This window comes from Musca vetustissima, unplaced genomic scaffold (genome assembly GCF_032173495.1).
Source record: "Musca vetustissima isolate MV318-11 ecotype Yass unplaced genomic scaffold, APGP_CSIRO_Mvet_v1 utg17689, whole genome shotgun sequence".
NCBI classification, from domain to species: domain Eukaryota; kingdom Metazoa; phylum Arthropoda; class Insecta; order Diptera; family Muscidae; genus Musca; species Musca vetustissima.
Genome location: NW_026882728.1, coordinates 62,740 through 77,147, shown reverse-complemented (window position 1 = coordinate 77,147; position 14,408 = coordinate 62,740). Strand labels below are relative to the sequence as shown.

General features: G+C 36.3%; 1 protein-coding gene across 1 annotated transcript in view; it reads left to right on the top strand.

The window, feature by feature from the left end:
• Positions 1-13,734, top strand: part of LOC133329397 (formin-J) — a 53,593-nt gene extending 39,859 nt beyond the window's left edge. The window contains exons 2-3 of the mRNA XM_061537870.1: positions 7,657-10,051; positions 12,950-13,734. Of these exons, the coding sequence (XP_061393854.1) occupies positions 7,657-10,051; positions 12,950-13,734 (3,180 nt within the window). The remainder of the gene's footprint in view (positions 1-7,656; positions 10,052-12,949) is intronic.
• Positions 13,735-14,408: the final 674 nt, after the last annotated feature.

Below are 14,408 nucleotides of genomic sequence, written 5' to 3'. Positions count from 1 at the left end.
AATATATTTAGTCACTTTTAACGATGAAACTCTTTTTAAATGAATTTACCGATATTTAACAATCATCTAAAAGAATTTGCAGAAGATAGCGTCGTATATTTGAGAAGATTAAGGCAAAATCGTATCCTCTTAACAATACTAAAAAATCGAAAATTCCAAAAAAAATTGTTTGTTTTGATTCAAAAATTAATTTATTTTATTTTTCGATATCTTCATGCTTCTATTTGTTTTTCACGACTATGATACCGTATTTCAATGCGATTTGACTAGTATGCAAAGAAAACAATGGTGTTTAACCATTTGAAATTCGCGAATTACAACGAATAGGAAGTCATTTAATTTATATATGAAATACAAGATTTAAAACCGCTATAACTTTTGTGCGCAGCATTCGAATTGGTGAACGCGAACATCAGCATATTTTTCTTAATCTACTTTTTTTAATGGAATTTTAAAAGAATTTTGTAATTTCTCATATACCATTGGGTTTCTTCGAACGTAGTCTCATATTTTTCCAAACTAAACCTGAAAATGGAAATTCTTCTCGAAAAATGTATAACACACAGATTCCTTATTCAATAAGCGAGTGGTATGATGTTAAATAATTTACTTATTTTCTATTTTTTAAAGGTATAACAAAATCGATTTGTCACAAATTAATTTCTTGAGTTTTTTCTTTCCTCAAAAATGTCAATACAATGTATAACGTTTTCCAAAGTCATTGCTTATAAACACATCAACTCTAATAAACATTTGCAAAAAAATATGGGAGCAGCATTATTGTTATTTTATTCATTCATATTTCTTTATATTTATCTGTTAACTTTGCTCTGCCGGATGTGGTTATGATTTTTTTGTTTTGTGTTCAATAACTGTATGTGTGCCTTTTTTCTCTTTAATTATTTCTGTTAGAATGTATTATTTTTAATACATAAAGAAATAACGTGGAAAAAAAACTCATTGACTACCCAATGAAAAACGTCTAGCGACTGTAGCTAAATTCCTATATGCAAATTAAACAGAACAATAGAAATGAAATAATTAATTATTTTTTTCCATGGATAATTTTTTTATATTTTAAGTGTTCTAACGTTTATTATATCTGTGAAATATTATTTTATTTAATAATTAAATCAACGACTGTCTTTAACGAAGTGATTGACCGAAAAAGAAAACGTAATTAGCGTATAAAACTAAAATAATTAATTAATTATTTTATGTTATGTTTTTTTTATTTCCTATATATTAGACAATAATAATAGAGACGTAAGACTTAAAAAAATGTTTTAAAGGTATTGGAGATTAATGAATGAATCCCTCTCGGCAATTCATAACCTTTTTGGAGATTTTCGTTGAATTCCAAGTAAAAATGGAAGAATGATAATTATTCAAACTCATTGATAATTGTTTCTAATTGTTGTGGTTTATTATTATGATCTAAAAATATTAATCCGGTAATTTGGTTTTAGAAGTCTGCTTTAGGCCATGGAGATATGCCAAAAATGTGTTCTTTTAAACCACTGGCCATTACAAAGACAAAATCGCCGCTGGTTTTCTTGGCAAATTTTCCGCAAAAAAAAAAAAAATGGATTACTACCGACAGAAATACTAAACAGCAGTTTTTATGCTCCCTATCATAAGGTGGAGGGCATATAAAAATACCCTCCCAATATTCGGTATTTTTGGGCTTTGGACAGGTTTTCAACCGAATTGGCTGTAATTCATACCAAAAATTATTAATATTGACTCAAGTTTTTGGGTAGCCCACATATAACGGTACACCCAATACTCGGTATTTTTGGGATTTTGACACTGTTTTCAAGCGACTGTAATTTCGTATTTCAGGTTTTCATTGTACAGCTAATTTTTGTACGAAAAATTATTACTATTGAACCAAGTTTGAGTATAGCCCCCATATAACGGTACCCTACCAATATTCGACATTTCGAGAATTTTTGGAAGATTTTTTATCTGAATTGGCTGGGTGTATATTGGGCACCAAATCTTTCTACCAAAAATAAAAATATTGGTCCACATTTTTGAGTAGTCTCATGTTAAGGTACCTCGCGAATTTGGAAATTTTTGGTAGCAATATCGGTCAAGATCATATCATCATAAAATTTTCCTGATTTTTGAGAATTTTTTAAATAAAGATAACTGAACCAGTGAGCGGAGCAGTATAGTCGGACGGGGCCGACCATACGATACCCTACACAACTTCCATGAAAATCTAACTTTCTGTGGTTCTATATTCTGAGATTGGGCAATATTTCGCGATATTTGCACACTTTTGACGGGCTAGAGGTCAGCAAATGTTCCTAATAATCAGTACAGCCCCTCTAATTACTAGTCCAGATTCCCTTCACTGTGGGTTGTGTTGTGATGTTCGACTTTCGACTCGAAAAGTAAAAATAATTAAGTTTTCGGTCCACTTCATCCAAAAAATATTATGTGATCATCACCTAACATTTTGTCGTCGACCATAACTGCAACCTCATGGAAAATTTCAAAGCGATCAGCGCTATATTTCCGCCCTCCAGTGTGGTAATATGTTACTAAATAATATATGAATACGTAAGCACCTGTAAATATTTAAGTGTAACTCCCGCATCCGAGTACCTACGACAATATAATTGGTATCAATTTAATGGTCAACCACGCCTCTTGGATATACTATCAACTTCTCGGGTCTATGTCCTTCAGTGGTAAATATATACGCTGTAGAATACAAATTTTGTAATTTTTCACACAAAAGTTAGGGTCCATTTGACCCGCTAAATATTGACCGATCTTTATCAAAACAGGCATGCTTATTCTTTGGCCCAATCCCCTTCTCCATGCAAAAATTCGAGGTGTTTGGGCCATAATTGCGGCCTCTGGAGCGACCAGAAAAACCGACAAAAATAAAGTTTTTGGTCCATTTCATCCCCTAAATATTAACCGATCATTTCCAAAAACAATAGGGATCTTCATTGGCCAGAACCCATCATACATGCAAAATTTCGTGAAGATTTCCATAACTGTGGCCTGTATCGTGTTTACAAATTATAATGGACAGACGGACGGACATAGATCGACTCAGCTAGTCGAAACGATTATACTTAAAAGTGGGTCTAGGGCCAATATTTCGCGGCGTTACAAACTTTTGGGGCTGCACAAAGCTATAATACCCTGACAACATAGTTGTGTAGGGTATAATAAATCTTATTCTTCCTAAAATAGAATTTAAGAGTCTGCATATAAATTTAATTTAATAAATTGTCATTAAAGTATAATAGTGCATAGGAAGTCTTTTAGTATTATCAATACAAATTATACTTTTATAAAAAATTAAATTACGTACAACATACAAGCTATCACAATTTGTTGACATTCCTTGACATCAGATATCCAAAAATTCAAAACAAATTTCTTGTTCATTGCAACTAATCCGTTTCAATGGTGTAGTTTTATTAGTTTTATGTTCCTATTCTTCTTTTGTTCGAATCAATCATTGATTGATTTCGGCTAATTTGGCATTAAGACTTTCACGGGTTTGTTTCCTAAGTCTTTTGTTTTATTGATTGACAACTATAGTACATACTGTGTATGAGTTAGAGGGAGAGAGATATGTTTATCTCCAATGAAAAAACACCAACGCGCCACTGTTACTATCACCTATTCATCGCTTAAGCCTCATGTAGCTTTAACCATTGTTTTCTTGCCTTAATTGAAGTACAACAGACGAAAAACGTTGTATCATACTGAACAATTTTTTGTGACACTTAATAATGTGTGTGTTGTTGTTTTTTAACATCATTAACATTTTTTGGTAGATTATTTTATGATTGACAAATTAACATTTTCTTTATATTAATGTTCTCGTGGATGTAATAAATTCTAAGAATCAAAAACTTTAATCTAAGAAATTCAAAATTGATTTTTTTGGTATAGGATTGTATTATATATATTATAGAGATGTATACTCTCACACATGATGTGGGATTTTGAAATATCCAATATTAAATATTTAGAGGAACTGTCAAAACGGGGACTATATCAGGCGTGTATTTATACCCTTCACCACAATGTGGTACAGGATATAATGTCTTTGTGAATATATTTGTAACAAGCAAAACGAAACGAGATAGAGAATATGCACAGAATCACTTTCTAAGTCGATTTATACATCCGTCCGTCCGTCCGCCTGTCTGTCCATGTTAAATTTTAAAAAAAGTACAGGTCGCATTTATGATTCGGCACGAAATTAGGCATAACGTAATGAATTAGGTCTTGAATGATGTGTGCTAAGTTTCGAGAAAATCGGTTTAGATTTAGATATAGCTCCCATATATATTTTCGTCCGATTTAATGTAAATGGTGCACCGAAGACCCTATATATTCTTCGATTTTCACGAAATTTGGCACAACGTACTGAATTAGACTTAGAATGATGTGTGCTAAGTTTTATGAAAATTGGTTCAGATTTAGATATAGCTCCCATATATATTTTCGTCCGATTTAAGGTAAATGGTGTACAAATGTCTCTAAATATCTTTCGATTTGCACGAAATTTGGCACAGTGTACTGAATAAAGCCTAGAATGATGTGTGCTGAGTTTCGTAAAAATCGATTCAGATTTAGATATAGCTCACATATATATTTTCGTCCGATATAATGTAAATGGTGCACCAAAGTCCCTAAATATCTTTCGATTTGCACGAAAATTGACACATCGAACTGAATTAGGCTTAGAGTGATGTGTGCTACGTTTCGTGAAAATCGGTTCAGATTTAGATATAGCTCCAATATATTTTTTCGTCTGATAGTCTTCGATTTGCACGAAATTTGACATAGCATACTGAATTGAGTATAGAATGATGTGTGCTATGTTTCGTGAAAATCGAAATGATGTGTGCTAAGTTTCGTGAAAATCGGTTCAGATTTAGATATAGCCCTATATATATTTCGTCCGATGTGCACCAAAGTCCGAATATATTTTACGATTTGCAGGACATTTGACATAGCGTCCTGAATTGAGTCTAGAATGATGTGTGCTAAGTTTCGTGAAAATCGGTTCAGATTTAGATATAGCTCCCATATATATTTTCATACGATTTTACATAAATGGTGCCCCTAACCTTAATGTTTGTCCGATTAACACGAAATTTCGCACAACGTATCAAATTGAGACTTGAATGACGTTATTGGGTTTTGTTGAAATTGGTGCAAATGCAGCCATAGCTTCCATATTATTTATGTATTTCGAACGGTTGTCTGATTGAAATTAATTTTTTTATGCTATAAATCGTTTTCCATAAATTTGTCCCATGCTACGCAGACGACTCTAAATCGGCATGAATGAAATTAAATTTATCATAGGTTGCAGAAGTACATGAGAAGTTTCCATCGAGGGAACATTGACATAAAATTGTAAGGATACGTAGGTATATACAATATACCCAAATTGGTGAAGGGTATCATATAGTCGGCCCAGTCCGACTTTACCACTTTCCTTACTGGTTTTTATCTAACATAAATAAGATTTTCAATGGGCTGGTAAATGAATACCAATGCATGTTAAGGTTTGTAACTTTACATATACAGAGTTAAAGATTTAAAAGAGAACAGAAATAATTTAATTTTCACTGGAACATCGGAATCCGAAAATTCCAACGGTGTTAGAAAGGGTACATATCTGACTCTCGTATGAACTAGGATTATTGGCTTCTCTCAAAAATCAACAAAATGGCGGACCTTTAAAAAAATATTTTTGAAAAATCGACTATTTTTTACCACAAATCCAAAGTTAAAAAATAAGGAAGATCTCGACCGATTGGATTTATCCTAGTTCATACGATAGCTATACGTCCCAAACGTCCCAAAATTTGGAATCGATCGGATTATTATTTTTTGAGTTATCGTGCCCGTCATTCGCATTCGAAAAAAATGCGTTTAAAGTTTGAGAATCACTCTTGCCATCACTTGATGCTGACACAATAAATCGACTATTTCTTGAAGAGTTCTTGAGATTTTCACTTGAAATTGTGTAGAGACATTCTTGAATTAGTGTAGATTCGAAAAAATAAATAAAAATTTTTGACACCGAGAATGGGGGGTCCCCTTAAATAATTTTAGTTGGGGACTATAATAGGCGTGGGTTTTTAAGTATTATTTGGGGACTAAAATAAGCGTGGATTTGTTAAATAATTTTTTCTTGAAGAGTTCTTGAGATTTTCACTTGAAATTTTGTAGGGACATTCTTGAATTAGTGTAGATTCGAAAAACTAAATAAAATTTTTTGACACCGAGAATGGGGGGTCCCCTTAAATAATTTTATTTGGGGACTATAATAGGCGTGGATTTTTAAATATTATTTGGGGACTACAATAGGCGTGGATTTGTTAAATAATTTTTTCGGGGACTATAACAGGAGTGGATTTATTAAATATTTTTTTCGGGGACTATAACAGGAGTGGATTTATTAAATAATTTTTTTGGGGACTACAATAGGCCTAGATTTGTTAAATAAATTTTTTCGCCGACTATTTATTAAATAATTCTTTTGGGGGACTATAACAGGCGTGTATTTATTAAATATATATATATATATATATTTTTTTTTTTTGGGCTACAATAGGCGTAAATTTGTTAAATAATTTTTTTCGGGGACTACAATAGGCTTGGATTTTTAAATAATTTTTTTGCGGGACTATAACAGACGTGGATTTGTTAAATATTTTTTTTTTGGGGACTACAATAGGCTTGGATTTTTAAATAGGTTTTTGGGCGACTACAATAGGCGTGGCTACTGGTTAGGGATTTTAGTCCAATTATAATTATTTTTAAGATATCCTATGGCCATCCATGTCCGACCACACTACTTTGCTACTTGTTTTACATTTGTTAAAGTCTGCAACAATGACATTATTTAAATTTATTTTTCTTTTGTAATACATATGAATTATCTTGTCGGCTATCGCAGGTGTTGGATATAAATATATATTCTAACATTTCAATTAGTTGTATCAACAAATAATATATTTCCGTTTAGTTTTTTCCCCATATTTGCACGTCTTACAATAATTATGATATTTAACTAAACAGAAAAAACCCACACACACATACGATACTCTTCTACTGACATAAGAGACGTCATTGTCATTATCATCATCATCACCACTCCATGCGGTTACTCTACGAAGTTATGAACTGATGTCACTAATAATGCATTTCCGATATGAATTAATATTGCCATATGTCTGATATATGTACTCACTATGGAGTAGTTGTTGTAGTTATTATTGTTTTAGTTGTTGTTTCTTTTGTTTCATTTAGTTTTATTGCAAAGCAATCAATATGAAACGTACCGATCATTTCCCATGGTAAATGATTGGTATTAATGATCATGAATTAACAATAAATCAATGTCAAAAATAGAATAGAACCTATTCGATCTGTTGGTTGGTTGGTCCCTCTGGCTTGTCTTGACTTGACTTGCTGTATGTCACTGTTGAAGTTGTTGGTTTTTTTTTTCATTCTAAATGGAAATGTCGACGGTTTTTTCTGCAGTGGTTTTTGTTGAGGAAATATTAATTGAGATATTTTAACCTTTAGTATGGAGAATGAAGTTGTTGCTGGGTTTTTTTAATATTTATTTTTTTTCTTTTCTTACAGATGCTGACTCGAATATTGCCCACAGGTGACAGTAGACCTCTAAATAGTAAAAGTAGTAGTACATCATCAAGCGATCTCATTGCGGGCAATGAGTTCTTGAAATTATTTATGGGTCAGGATGAACTTGAACGTGAATATCGGGCGAGAAACGTGGCAGATGTTGGCGATTATAAAGAAAGCGAAGAATTTGACAAAAAATCCGCCGAGACGGGGAGACAGCGTGAGGCCAGTAGTCGTTCTTTAAAAATCCAGGGACCCAAAATAAATCATGCCGAGGGTCAAGTGGAAAATAGCAAGGCAGCCAACTCAGGTAATAGTCGAATTTCATTTCTAGAGGATTATGATGAAAATGATGCCATACTCGATGCCGAGGCCAGAGATATTGATTTGAAAAAGGAAACAACAACAACAACAAAGGCCAAAAAAGATGACTACAAAATATTGTCGATAAGTGTCTATTCGTCAACATCGGCCCATGTGGGTTTACCCGCCGTCTCCACCTCTTCCTCTAGTCAACGAGGTTCAATGACAGGGAAAAATCGCTTGACCACAACAACATCAAAATATGACAACAAATCGTATACAACAACCCAACAGTCAGTCGTGACAATGACACCACGGCCACCAACAGCGACCACATATAGACCGGCAACAACAACCAGCACTACGACAACAACGCAAAAACCGAAAACAACAACAGCGAAAATTCCACAAAATTCTGCCGCAGCTTCATCAACGACAGGTGACAACTTCATCAATCGTTCGCATAAAAGCGAATTCTCTGTCGAGGAAGTTCAGCCTTCAACTGCCAGACACCATCAACAATTGCTGCAGCAGCAGCAACAACAGCACCGACCACGTAAAGTTGTGCGCAAAACATTTACGCGTCATCATCATCCACAACAACAACAGCAACACCACCATCACACCTCATATCCATTGATGACGAATGACGAACCCGCAGACAGTATGGAGGCTTTGGATTCGGAGAACAGTGCCTCAACAAATGTGGTTCAAAATGTCTTAGCTTCTCCGTCGCAGGGCTCCGGCACACCATTACGCTCGACATCGACAGTTACAACCATGTTCCACAGTGGTCAACATAACGTGTCCATTAATCACGCCATGTCTAAGTCACCACTACCACCATCGGCAGCAGCACATCAAACAAATGTCGACGATGTTGACATTTCCAAAGACCTAAATGATCAACAGCACTCGGCTACTGGTGTTGATGATCAATTGTTGCCATTTCAAACGGTAATTTATCATGACACCAAGAACGGTGGCGGCGGCAGCAGTCATGGTCCACAGTCACGTTCTATTTCGTATTCGTCCATTTCACAAAATGTCGAAGATCTAAAGAAATGGCATCAGTCGGACATCTTGGCCGAGGCTCGTCGTAATGTCAGCGAAAGTCTGAAACCCTTGCCACCGTTACATCAATCCGAACCGGCGAAATTTTATTCCCAACCTTCGAAAATGTATAGCGAACCATCGAAATTCTATTCAGAACCCTCAAAGGTCTATTCGGAACCGGCCAAAGTCTATGGTGAACCGGAGAAATTTTATTCAGAGCCGGCCAAAGTTTATGGTCAACCATCGAAATTTTATAGTGAACCTTCCAAGGTATATTCGGAACCAGCAAAAATGTATGGCGAACCGGCGAAAACATATTGGCCCATAACAGTTACCACCACGCCAAAGCCGGCACCGCTTAGTACCATTCCACCAATTGCCGCAACAAATTTACCACAATTAATCGCCACCACCACAACCCCATCTCCTCTTGGTCTTGGTTATCCAGCATCACGTAAGCCAGCAGCCATAGTTTCACGTATTGCCTTTGGTGAAGCCCAAACGAATACTGCATCCACATCGACGACCAGTACCACAACCACCACCTCGACAACTCCAGCTACAACCCACATACCCATAACCAGCACAATAAAATCATCATTTGGTGGTAGCTTCCATCAACGCACCTTTGGTCATCGTCAACCACCTACGGGCATTTCGGAGACCACAACTCCGCCACGTCGTATACTCTTCAATTTGGATCGTTTGCCATATGATTTGCTGAATGCACCACAACCTGCTGCCACACCACAGCCGGCACCGACACATTTGGAATTGCCGCAACAGCCGGCATTAACATACCAGCAACAGCAGCAACAACATCTACAAAGACAACAACAACAGCAGTCGCATCAGCAGCAACAACAACCCCAGCGTCATCATAACATTAATCCATGCTTGGAGTCGGCTGTTACTTCACTATTTTCATCAGCCACATTATCTGCTCATCCAGCATTAATAAAACAACGCCAACAACATTCATCATTGTCAGATCAACAACATTCTAATCAAAATGCCAAAGGATTGCCCAACGAAGGTAAGTAGCTGCACTGAAGCGAGTTTGGTTGCACATTGAGACACACAAGACAGACAGACAGACATGCACTTTGTATTGCAGCAGATAGTGTTTTCTTACCGGTATTTTCTTGAATTTCTTTTTCTGCATCTTCTTCTGTTGTTATTCTTCAAAGTAGATTTTTTGTTGCGGAAAAAAATAAAATAAGTATTTTCAGTATTTCAGTAATACCCTACTATTGTTCATTACATTGGGTTGAAGTAAATTAGAATTAAATAAAAATACTGTTGATTTCGGTCGGGCCGAAATTTGCACCACTTGCGTCCCATCTTCAGATCATGGATGAAATACATACCCTTGATATTGGATTTCCGATGCAGTCTCTTCAATTTTAGAGTCGGCTTCACCGTCCTGGATTTTCGTGACAGTTTCTTTTGACTTCGGTTTTGGCGTTAGGCTTCTCTTCCGGATACCTAATCCTCTTCGTCGCTTCCCAGGATCTCAGGCTTATCCTTCTGAGCATGAGTTTGCTGTTCGCACTTCTTCCTCCGGTTCATCGTGGATATTTTCCGCATTTATGCCCCAGATAACTGTTTCTTTCTTGTTGTGAGCTGCTATACGTTTGCTCACTTCTTCTATCATCTTATCAACCTCTTCGTTCCTCCGGTATTCTAAGACGGTTGCGATGAAAAAAAATTGAATTAAGATTCTGCATACCCTTCACGATACTGATATTTATGTGCTCAGACCTGGTTTGGTAAAAATATTACGATGTAAAATTTTTGAATCAAATGGATCTTGATATTGGACTTTCAATTGTTGTAACCCTCTTTCATAAACTTCGTATAGTCCTTCTTCCCTGCCTTTACAGAAGATTACGATGAAGGGCTTGTCTTTGATTTTAGAGTCTATGGATTCTCGTGACAATTTCTAACGACTTCGAGTTTGCTCCTCTCTTATATTAGCCGACCTGAAGTTTTTTTTTTTTTTTTTTTTTTGTTAATTTTTACTCGTTTGACGTTCGCCTGCTCTTCCGGATACCTTATGCTCTTCGCCGTTTCCGAGGAAGTGAGCGTTAGGCTTATCCTTCTGAGCACCAGTGCTGTTCGCACTCTTCCTTCGGTTAATCCTGGTCAGTTTTCGCCAATGCGGCTTTGGGATTCCAGGTTTTTAAAGCAGATTCCGATGCAGCGCTCGTCATCTTGATTTTAAAACCAGCATTGCTACCTTTAGTCGATGGGTTATTACATAACAGTCTCCTTTGACTTCCAGTTGGCTCTGCCTTCTCTTAATATGAGTCACCGGTAAGTTTTTTTTATTGTATTTCGGTCGTCTGTTCATCCGGAGTCCTAATGGTATTCGCCGCTTTCGAAATAGTGGAGGAAAGTACAAGCTTATTTTTCTGAACATTGGATTGCTGTTCGCGATTTTTCGTTGTCACTTTTCGCTTTTGTGTTCCAGATAACTTATTTTTTTTTGTGAGCTTGTCGATGTCCTCTTGGCTCATCCAGCAGTCTAAGACGGTTGTGTTTATTATTGTGTTCAGACTCGAAATTTGAGTTAGAGTTCCCGTCTGTCTTGAAAGGTTATGTCGAGATTGCTATTCCCCTGTGGTCCTTAAATTCAGATCCATTTTTGTTCGTTGGCTGCGTGCTTGTAACGATACCCCCGACTAGAAATGCCAAGACATCCCATCTATAGGAGATATTTGCCAACGATCGAAGGATGACGACGGGGGCATGATTCATGGGCAGATGAATGACTTCCGCCTGTACTGATTGGTACTAACTGATACCGCTCGTTTTCAAACAAATACCTGGTGGTATTTGACAGTATTCTGGTCGCGGGTTCCTTAGTGCGGAGAAAAACCTAGTGAGCATGATCAGAGCCAACGACGGGTTACCTTATGGCTTTTTAACATCAGGATCACTCGCACATCTCTCATCATAGACCTCGACGGCTCTTTTATTTAACACTTCGGCTTTCGGGGGTCCACTGCGGATCTATTTGTTAAAACTCTTCTTATTCAAGGCAATCGATGGCTCTTATATTGTCGAAATTTCACAATTGCAGACCGACGATAGCTTTTAACGTCCCCAATCAATCGCACTGTTATCGATGGCTTTAATCAATGTCATAGCCGAATTGACTTTGCACCCAATGACTTATTTTCATTTCAACATATCAAGATAAAAACAATAAAGTTGGAGAGCACATCAAATTTGTCATTCGGTTGGCAATACCTCGAAATACTCGGTCCACGTTTTGCCATCGACCCCGAAAGAAGGAACCACCCCATTTTAAATATTTAATATTTCTTTAATATGTCTTTCTAAGTACTTATTTTAGCTAAGTGGATGATTGATCTGCAGTAGTCTTTCCTATATTATGGGTATGCCATCTTGTATTGCATAGAAAACACGGCTTATTCGATTTTGTGGTGGTTGGAGTCCTTGCTTGTTTAGTGGTACCATTTTGCTTTAGGTTGCGCTATTTAATTTGTTCCCCTTGGGAGCATTATGTTACTCGTTTAGTTATTGTGTCAGCTTCCTTATTATATCTGTTATACCAGCTGAGTAGATGAATTGTCTGCAGTAGCCTGCCCTAACTGATTGGGTGCCATCTATTGTTGCATAGAAACAACGGATCATTGGATTTTATGCAGCGGTTGGTGTCCCTGTTTTTTTTATTTTTTTGCCATTTTCCTCTGGGTGGTGTTTCCTGTCATTTCGATTTTGTGTTATTCTCGTGCGCTGATATGGAAGATAGTTATTTTCTGATATAATTAGCTTAAGTATGGGATTTGTAGTTCTATGTCCCCTTAATATTAAGCGAGGTCCCGCTGTGTAAAAACATAGTTTAGGTATAACCATCCAACATAAATATTAATTTTGTTTTCTTTATCTCTGTCTCTTACAGATCTAGTCAGATGTGTTGCTGAAATATCAAATCCTGCCATTCCATCGACTGGAACAGCAGATGATACCCCCGGCCTATCGTACACTACCGAACGTAGTAACATTGAAGAGCTTTTTACGCCGACCCCAGAGCAAAATTACGAAATAGAAGAATCAGCAAGTGTAATGACAAATGGGCGAGCCCATGGCGTACAAGGTGGCAGCGGTGGTGGTGGTGGGGCTGGTAGGAATAGTTTAACACTACCAACACCACAACCTGGTGCGCATACATTCCAAACGAATAAGCAACGAATTCATATCGGTACCAATATTAATGCCGGTGTAGTGGGTGGTGTTGGTACAGATAGTGGTAACAGTGGTGTGGGTTATCAACATTCATCGTTTACTGGCCAAACAAATGCTAATGGAGATGCTGCCCTAAGTCATGCTCATAGAAATTTACACGGTGATGGCAATCCTAGTCCAGACTATAACGCATATGATGATGGTGGTGGTGGTGAAGGAGGAGGAGATACGGATGACTACACTGACACCGATGACACTGGTCATCATCGGGCACCAGGTTCAGCCAACGATGGTGATGGCAAAGTTGCTTATGTTGTAGAGGGACGCAATTATCGTAAATATCGTGTGGAAACCAAAACCGATGATGGTTACATTGTTGGAGAATACGGTGTGGTTCATCATGACGATGGAAATCTACGTGGTGTGCGTTATACAGCCGATATAAATAATACAAATCGAAGTCTTATACAAAAAGCTTTGTTGACATTTTTGAAACTGTAATGGAGGTTTTTTGATATACCGCATTACATTGTAATATATAATCGAGTTATGACCTAATAGTGGGAGGGTATGAAATTGAAAAAACATGGGTATTTTCAAAATAGGTCAACATTTTTTAGCCAAACGAAAACAAAAAAGTAACTGCAGTATGGTCAGTAATGTAGAATAAGAAATTTCGTCGGTAATACCGAATACAAAACTGTATGTCCCCAATGGCATACAAATGACAACGCCTCAGTTGGTGTATTTTTTAAAAATAAATATTTTTTATACTGAAACTATTGTGATGATTCCTATACAAAGTAACATACAAACAAACAAATAAACTACAACGAATTGATGTAAGGCATTGATGTGATTGTTCGGTCGTTCGTTGGTTGGTTGATTCAAAGATCATTCCTTACATTGTCTTAGAGTTAATTTTTTATGTATTTTTTTATAATTCATATATGTATGTAAATTGTTGTTGCCGATGTTGTTGCAATCTTCTTTCAGTTACTTAAATTTAAAGAAGAAGTAGAAGAAACTCAGCATCAAAGAAACCATAAGAAAAACCAACATTTCGTTTAAGAACAAACAAAAATTAGAAAGGTAATATATATGAACGTATGTATGTGATTCAATGTTTGTTATTATGTGTTTTTCGTATAGTAAAAATATTAATTTTACATAAT